The 9,213-nt window shown below is 44.4% G+C and overlaps 1 protein-coding gene across 1 annotated transcript; it reads left to right on the top strand.

Moving 5' to 3' along the window:
• The first annotated feature begins 875 nt into the window (after positions 1 to 875).
• Positions 876 to 3,376, top strand: Zg16 (zymogen granule protein 16). The gene is made up of 4 exons (XM_057779672.1): positions 876 to 1,051; positions 1,773 to 1,834; positions 1,989 to 2,121; positions 3,060 to 3,376. Exons 2-4 carry the CDS (start codon positions 1,780 to 1,782, stop codon positions 3,373 to 3,375), a joined length of 504 nt encoding a protein of 167 aa, XP_057635655.1. The 5' UTR covers positions 876 to 1,051; positions 1,773 to 1,779; the 3' UTR covers position 3,376.
• Positions 3,377 to 9,213: the final 5,837 nt, after the last annotated feature.

Here is a 9,213-nt window from a genome sequence, read left to right on the forward strand (position 1 = left end):
GCGGAGGGATCAAAGGGCCAGTCTAACAGGGCAAGCACTAGGACTTGTGGTCAGTTCTAGGGACTTTAGATCAAAAGAAATCAGTCCTGGAAGGAAAGAACCTAAAGAGAGGAGAAATCTACAGCATTGGTTCTGGTGCTGTTTCAGGCTGAAGGAGTGGGGCAATTGGCTCTGGTGGTCTACCACCGCGGTACCTAGAGGTCCTGAGGTTCTAAGTCTAGAACTCCTCACAGAGGAGGACTTGTATACTCTCAGCTTCCCAGATGCCCATTGGGCTGACTGTGTCTGGAGGAAGAGATGGGGAACCCACAGATTTAGAGCACACCTACAGCCCCAAGTTTCCCTTCTCAGAGAGAGAAGTCTTGAGAAGGGTCTGGACTAAGGATGGATGGATGTAAGCATAGAGAACAGACAACCCAGCCCAGCAAAATGTTGGCCACGGCAGACTGTGATATAGCTGTTCACTATATAAATGTTTAAACTCTATGAGTGACTTTTTCATAATAAGATGTTAACAAATAGAGAAAAATTGTCAGGCAAATATTTGGCACTGCTCAGTGTTGAAGGTGATTTTGTATTCTGGGAGAAGGTATATTACAAACGACTGAAGAAGGCAACATTTACCCAGCAGAAGGCAGGTCTCAGGCAAGAGCACCGACAGATGGTTTAGGGTAGTGAGAACCTCCCTCCAGGCCTCTTGGATGGCATTCTCATTTGCTTGTGTTTTCAGACAGAGTCTCCAACTGTAGCCCAGCCCAGTCACGATCTTCTTGCCTCAGCCCCACCCCACCCCACCCACCTCCCACCACCCAGCCCAGACCTTGCTCACACGAGCCACCACGTCTGGGTTAATTGCACTCTTGAGGGACGAGCTGCTTTTCCCATCCTTCAGCTGGACTTTAAACAAATTCATTCTGTCTCTTCACAAGTCTTCACTGTATCTAGAGTGGACCCCACCTTGCCATCTGTAACCCTTGGGAGAGGCAGGATAAGATGTTCCAGACCCTGCTTGACACCTGACCCCAAGAGGCTGGTCATGTTTGCTCAGCAGGTGAGGTTCACATGGTAAAGGAGAGGGGGAGGGCCACGACCTGGTATAAAGGCCTGGGAATTTCTAGAAGACCTGCACCTGAAGTTGCTAAGGGAAAGGTGAGTGGGTACAGGGGGTGGGGGGTGGGAATTCAAATCTGAGCTGGAAAACACAATGCAGGGCAGCAGTTCCTGGATGTAAGCTATTTTGGGGTGCAAGGATATCTGGTTTTGGCTAAGGGGGTGGATATGAGCAGATTTAGCTGGTGGAGACCGCTGTGAAACATGGACAAGTTGCCTGGGACCTGTTGTCGGAGCTCGTGCAAGCGCCTCCTGAAACCTCTCAGCCTCTTGGCTCCACCAGGGAGGGCTCATTGGACGCTGGTGTTGGTGCACCGTCTTCTTCTGCCTCCTTTGCTCCGGAGGGGCCACAGAGGCCTCACAGTTGTTCTTTGCCTTCATTTAGGAGTAGGGTGACGCTCGAGATTTAGCCATGCCTCAGCTAGCTCATAAACCATCTGATTTCAGAAAAGTCAGAACAGGGAGAACCAGAAGGATTAGGGGCCTAGAAAAAATATGGAAGGAACGGGACTGTCCATCGGCAGTTTTCTCTAGGCTTGGGGCTAGGTCTGAGGTGAAGCATCAGAACAACATGGCTCTGTATTTCCGGCCAGGGATTCCTGGGCAAATGAGGTTGGAAAGAAAGGAATGAGCCCTCCTTTCCCCTCTTCTTCCCACTGCAGCCTCAGAATGTTGGCCATCATTCTCTTAGCCCTTCTTTGTGCCTCGGCCTCCGGCAATGCCAGTAAGTGAAATGCCCCAGAACTGGCCATGGGACCATGGGAAGGCAGCCTGTGAGCTGCCACACATCAGGGCTGTCAGACACTGGTTGGGGTGGCAGAGGAAATGAGGGTAGCGTCCAGAGTATTTGTCCCTCCAAGCCTTTCTTTCTCCTCTAGTTCAGTCCAGGTCCTCCTCCTACAGTGGGGAATATGGAGGCAAAGGAGGAAAGCGGTTCACCCATTCTGGTAACCAGCTGGACGGCCCCATCACTGCCATCCGTGTCCGATCCAACTCTCTTTACATCACTGGGTGAGCGTCTTCATGTTTCTGTCATGTGGGACTTTACTAGGTTGGGAAAGTCTCATTCACTCTGGATCACACCTGTTTAAATGGGTAAGTCACAATGAAGTGGTGTGGACCCCAAGTCCAAGTCCAGAATGTGCTATTTAGTCCCCTAGTGCACATGATCTTGGCAAGTCACAACCCCGGACCCTCAGGGGCCTCACGTTACCTGGGCTGGATCTACACCTGAGATCTAAACCTCTTTTCAACGTTTCTTTCAAGCAACCTTAATCTTTGCTTGTTGTCTGTCCTGGGATAGTGCCATTCCTTCCTCTAGCTGGAACTTTCCATCACCTGCAGGGACAAATGTATTTCCTTTTAGTCCAAGTTCTGAACTGTGACGCGGTGCTGATTCGCCTGGGACACTTTCCAGTGTCTGAAATCCTCAGGCTTCTTTAAAGTGTGTGATGGGGGTGAGTTCAGACTCGCTGTCGGAGTGACTCTGAGAAATTTACCTTAGTAACTTACCACGAGCCAATTTGCTATCAAAATGAGAAGCTGAGATTCTCTGCGTGGTCTCCTAGAGCTCACACAGTCTTTGTGTCTTGTAGAACATGTCACCAGTTCAAGATACAACATAGAGACTAAGAAGACTTGATCTATATATAAAATGATTATATATAATATATTAAATATATAAATGATATATATATAATATACAATACATTTATTTTATGTTTGTGTGCATGTGTGGAATTGCTCAAGTGTCCCCTTGTACATGTGGAGGCCAGAGGGAATCTTCTGGGAATGGGTTCTCTCCCTCCACCATGTGGACCCAGGAGGTTGAACTTAGGTTGTTAGGCTTGGCAGCGGGCACCTTTACCAGCTGAGCTACCTTACCATCCATCCCAGTCTTGATTGTGATAACCAATGTGTTCCTTCTTCCTTCTCACCCCTGCCCCCAGTATCCAAGTGCGTTATGGCACAGTGTGGAGCGAATACGTGGGTGGCAAACTGGGAGACCTGGAGGAGATCTTTCTGCACCCCGGGGAATCCGTGATCCAGGTGTCTGGCAAATACAGATATTACGTGAAGCAGCTGATCTTCGTGACAGACAAAGGCCGCTACCTGCCTTTTGGAAAAGACTCAGGCACGAGTTTCAATGCTGTTCCCTTGCACCCCAATACCGTCCTCCGCTTCATTAGTGGCCGATCTGGCGCGGCCCTCGATTCCATCAGCCTGCACTGGGATGTCTACCCTAGCCAGTGCAGCACTTGCTGAAGCCCACCTTTCTCTCTGGCGGGGTTCTGTGGTGGGAGTGAGAACTCCCTTATCACCAAGTCCCATGCAAATGTACAAATAGCTTAATAAAAGTTTATGACTGAGACAGTGTTTGTTCATATCTTAATTCTAATAGAATTGTGTGAATCTTCTGAATTTTTTAATAATTTTTTTGAAAATTTGAGGCAGGGGCTGGAAAGATGGCTCAGAGGTCCTGAGTTCAATTCCCAGCAACCACATGGTGGCTCACAACCATCTGTAATGAGGTCTGGTGCCCTCTTCTGGCCTGCAGGCATACACAAGACAGAATATTGTATACATAATAAATAAATAAAAAAAAATTGAGGGGGCTGGAGAGATGGCTCAGCAGTTAAGAGCACTGCCTGCTCTTGCAAAGGTCCTGAGTTCAATTCCCAGCAACCTCATGGTGGCTCACAACCATCTGTAAAGAGGTCTGGTGCCCTCTTCTGGTCTGCAGGCATACACACAGAACATTGTATACATAATAAAATAAATAAATATAAAAAAAATTTGAGACATGATATCTCTACATAGCTCTGGCTGTCCTGGAACGCACTATGTAGACCAGGCTGGACTCACAGAGATCTGACTGTCTCTGCCTCTGGAATGCTGGGACTGACTAAAGGGGGCTGTGACACCACTGCCTCGGTACATCATTGCTCTTGAACATTAATCTGGAAAATGGGAGAACAAGAAAGACAAGTGCTAGAAGCTTTTCTTTACGTGTTATTACAAAATAGGACAAAATTATGCCTGTACCGACTCTTTCCCAGGAAAGCCCCTGAGAATTTTCCCAATAGGAGCTCAGAGGCTACGGTAAGGCTCAGCTATTCCAACTTTCGAAAAACCCACTCTCCAGCTCTCTTCTACTCCTGCCGTGGAAAAGTGCTTTCCTGCCCCAGATGTCACCGTCTTCCATCTACGTGAAGCCACTTGCTGTCCGTGGCAGGAATATTATCCTTTCTTCTTTCTGGAACCCACTTAAGTTCTAAAGTTTGCCATGGACTTCACCCTGTTGCCCTAGCCCAGATCCTCTTAATTTTACTCCCAAGCCTGGGTGTTTCTAACTTAGAGCTCTCAAAATTGAGACTCTTTCCTCAGGAAGCTCACACATTCCCAGTAGTGTGTGAACTCTATCTATGTTCAAAAAAGAAAAACCCCTGGCCTGACATGGCCGGTGACAGCTTTAATGGCAGCACTCAGGAGGCAGAGGCAGGTAGCTGTCTGTTAGTTCCAGGGCTACAGAACAAGACCCTATCTCAAGAAATCAAAAACAAAAGGGGAAATCCTAAGTGAGCCATGGTGGTGCATACCTGTAATCCAGAACTCGAGAGACTAGGCTAGCCTGGTCTACATAGTGAGTTCAAGGCCAACAGTTCTACATAGTAAGACCCTAAGAGGCTTCAGGAGGCAAAAAGATTGCCACAAGTCTAAGGCCAGCCAGGGGAACAGAGTGAATTCCAGGTTAGTGTTAGGATATTTTATTTGTATTTTTATAAATAACGCTTGCCTGAAGATCAGAATGCAAAGCTAGAGGCCAGGAAGTGGTGGCACATACCTTTAATCCCAGGATTTGAGAGACAGAGACAGACAGATCTCTGTGAGTGCAAGACTACCCTGGGCTACACAAGATTGATCCAGAAACAGATCCAGGTGGTGGTGGCTCACACCTTGAATCCCAGGGCTTGGGAGTCACACACCTTTAATCCCAGCACTAGGAAGATGGAGATAGGAACGTTATGGCTGGGCAGAGGGAGGAATATAAAGGGGAAGAGCCAGGACTCAGTGGAGTGTGGAGTCTGAGGATTCAGAGTCGGGATCTCGCACACTCGGTCTGAAGATCTGGTAGAGGCAAAAGGTCTCTCTAGTGAATGGCTGCTTTGCTTTTCTGATCTTCAGCTTGGACCCCAATACCTGTCTCTGGGTTTTTATTATTCGTGCTACAGGTTAATCTTGGATACTTTGAGACACTGTCCCAGAAACCTCAATGCATGAATAAATAGATAAAGGGGCAGGAGGGGAGCTTTCACTGTGGACATTCGTGAATATAAGGGGCTGCTGAGAATACGGGTCACTAGATAAATTCAGCAAAGATAGAACGTTACTTTGAAAATAATTCTTCAGATCCCAGTTCTGAGTTCTACAACACTAACAGGTTTAATGGGTAGCAGCATGGAGCTAATGAAGTCTGGGTTACAGAAGCATGCCACCACTTATATAATACTGTGGCTTCATACATGCTAAGTGGACATTCTATCAAGAGCCATGTCCCCAAACAGTTCTTTCAAACAGTTACATAAAGGAGATTATGCCATTGTCTTTTATTTATATGTAAATTACATAGCATGAAATTCACCCCTTTAAAGTATGCGATGTGGAGTAGGGATACAGTCTATGGTGTATGTGTATGTGTGTGTGTGAGTACATATAATGACATGTAATGAGTATGTGCATATGTGTGATGAGTGTGTGCTCACCTGTGTGGAGGCTAGATGTTGATATCACATGTAATAGATAGATGTTGATATCACATGTAATAGATAGGTGTTGATATCACATGTAATAGATGTTGATATCACGTGTAATAGATGTTGATATCACGTGTAATAGATAGGTGTTGATATCACATGTAATAGATGTTGATATCACATGTAATAGATAGGTGTTGATATCACATGTAATAGATAGGTGTTGATATCACATGTAATAGATGTTGATATCACATGTAATAGATAGATGTTGATATCACATGTAATTGATGTTGATATCACATGTAATAGGTAGGTGTTGATATCACATGTAATAGATAGATGTTGATATCACATGTAATAGATGTTGATATCACATGTAATAGATAGGTGTTGATATCACATGTAATAGATAGGTGTTGATATCACATGTAATAGATGTTGATATCACATGTAATAGATAGATGTTGATATCACAAGTAATAGATAGATGTTGATATCACATGTAATAGATGTTGATATCACATGTAATAGATAGGTGTTGATATCACATGTAATAGATAGATGTTGATATCACATGTAATAGATGTTTATATCACACGTAATGGATGTTGATATCACATGTAATAGATAGATGTTGATATCACATGTAATAGATGTTGATATCACATGTAATAGATAGATGTTGATATCACATGTAATAGAGTTCATATCACATGTAATAGATGTTGATATCACATGTAATAGATGTTGATATCACATGTAATAGATAGGTGTTGATATCACATGTAATAGATAGGTGTTGATATCACATGTAATAGATAGATGTTGATATCACATGTAATAGATGTTGATATCACATGTAATGAATGTTGATATCACATGTAATAGATAGATGTTGATATCACATGTAATAGATGTTGATATCACATGTAATAGATGTTCATATCACATGTAATAGATAGATGTTGATATCACATGTAATAGAGTTCATATCACATGTAATAGATGTTGATATCACATGTAATAGATGTTCATATCACATGTAATAGATAGATGTTGATATCACATATCTTCTGTTGCTCTCCACCATTTTGAATTTTTATTTTCTTCTTTCTTTTTTGTGTGCATTGTGTATGTTCAGATACACACACTTGTGCACATGTGTGCATGGGGAGCTCACAGTCATCATTGTGTCTTCTGTCACATGCCACCTTGTTTTGAGACAGGGTCTCTCGTTGAGCCTGAAGTTCACTATTTTGGCTGGGCTCTCTGCCCAGAGACCTCCCCAGTGCTGAAGCTGCAGGCATTCCAATGGCCACACCTGACTTTATGGAGGAGATTTGACCTCTGACCCTCTCGCTTTCACAACCATTCTTAACTTTTTTTTTTTTTCAAAAGACATGTATTTGAAGAATTTCCATTAGCCAGGTGGTTGTGGTGGCACACGCGTTTAACCCCAGCACTCTGGAGGCAGAGGCAAGAGGATCTCTGTGAGTTTGAGGCCAGCCTGGTCTACAAGAGCTAGTTCTAGGACAAGCACCAAAGTCACAGAAAATCCATGAGAAGAAGGAGGAGGAGGAGGAGGAGGAGAAGCAGGAGGAGGAGCAAGAAGAAGAAGAAGAACAACAACAACAACAATAACAACAACAAGAATTTCCATATATTTTAGAAAAAGAAGTTTTTATCAGTGTTTGGGAGACAGTTTGGAGGGAAGGTGCAGCAGGTTGCTCTTGCAGAGGACCTTGATTCAACTCCCTGTACTCAAAACACTCAACTGGTAGCCCACAATCTTTTCATGGTGTGGGGCAGAGGTGGGGGGGGGGCGTAGAAACAAGGTTTCTCTGTGGAAACAAGGTTTCTCTGTAGAAACAAGGTTTCTCTGTGGAACAGTCCTGGCTGTCCTGGAACTCTCTGTGTAGACCAGGCTGGCCTTGAAATCACAGAGTCCTCCTACCTCTGCCTCCCAAGTGCTGGTATCAAAGGCATGTACCACCACCACTGGCCAACTCAAAATCTTACTTCCAGTTCCAAGAGTTCTGATACCCTCTTCTGGTACACATGTAATGCCCGGACAGACATGTAGGGAAAATATTCATTCACATAAAATAAAATATAATACTTAGCATGGTGGAGATTGTCTTTGATCCCAGGGCTAGAGAGGCATAGTCAGGCAGATATCCATGAATCTGAGGCCAGCCTGGTCTACATAGTGACTTCCAGGACAGCCAATGCCACAATGAGAGACCTTGTCTTTAAAAAAAGCAAGCAACGCCAGGTGGTGGTGGCGCACGCCTTTAATCCCAGCACTTGGGAGGCAGAGGCAGGTGAATCTCTGTGAGTTCGAGACCAGCATGGTCTACAAGAGCTAGTTCCAGGACAGGCTCCAAAGCCACAGAGAAACCCTGTCTCGAAAAACCAAAATAAATAAATAGATAGATAGATAGATAGATAGATAGATAGATAGATAGATAGATAGATAGATTAAAAAGCAAACAACAAAAACACTCTATGCTCTGTGCTGATGCTTGCCCATAACAGGCAAAGTAACTTCATTTACAGTGGTATTGATGATGGTGGACTCATAACTGAGAATCAGAGACATTGAAGGCGTCTGTGAAAATCTCCCACCCCACCCCACCCCACCCCACTTCCAAAAGAAAAAGATAATGTTGTGGAATAATCCTCTTGTAAACTGTAAAGACTTGTCACTCGAATTGGTTTAATAAAACACTGACTGTCCAGTAGCCAGGCAGGAAGTATAGGTGGGACAACCAAACTAAAGATGCTGGGAAGGAGAAGGGTGGAGTCAGGAGATGCCAACCAGATGCAGAAGAAGCAGAGGATCAATGTGCCATGCTAATAAAGGTACCACCGTGTGGAGGAGCATGAATATAGAAATATGGGTTAATTTAAGTGTAAGTTAGCTAGTAACATGCCTGAGCTATTGACAAAGCATTTATAATTCATATTCAGCATCTGAGTCAATTATTTGGGAAGTGGCTGCCAGATATTTGGGAAAAGGCAGTCGGGAGAGAAACATCTGTCTACAAGAAAGTCTAGACAGGAGGTCACTGAAGTAAATCCTTTAAAATGTGATAAAGTGTAGCTCTTTATAACTGATGATTTCTGGTGGGTGGAGCACAAGGGGACAACATGGGACTCAGAAGTGTTCAAGGACTGGCCACTGGGAGTTGACCATGCTCAATGAGTATATGAACAGCACAAACTGGACTTGGTGAATTTAGGACAGGGGTATGGGGATGCGAGGGTGGACCCGGGAGGAAGAGGAAATGAGTGTGATTGGGGTGCACTGCATGAAGTTCTCAAACAATCAATAAAAATATTA

Source organism: Chionomys nivalis, chromosome 8, assembly GCF_950005125.1.
Source record: "Chionomys nivalis chromosome 8, mChiNiv1.1, whole genome shotgun sequence".
In the NCBI taxonomy this organism is placed as follows: domain Eukaryota; kingdom Metazoa; phylum Chordata; class Mammalia; order Rodentia; family Cricetidae; genus Chionomys; species Chionomys nivalis.

What these genes read in the sequence shown, in the direction of transcription:
- Zg16 (XM_057779672.1), top strand. Translation starts at nt 1,780, where the DNA reads ATGTTGGCCATCATTCTCTTAGCCCTTCTTTGTGCCTCGGCCTCCGGC. An exon ending in CTCGGCCTCCGGCAATGCCA is followed by an intron (nt 1,835 to 1,988) that starts GTAAGTGAAATG and finishes TTTCTCCTCTAG; the next exon opens with TTCAGTCCAGGTCCTCCTCC. An exon ending in AACTCTCTTTACATCACTGG is followed by an intron (nt 2,122 to 3,059) that starts GTGAGCGTCTTC and finishes CCCTGCCCCCAG; the next exon opens with TATCCAAGTGCGTTATGGCA.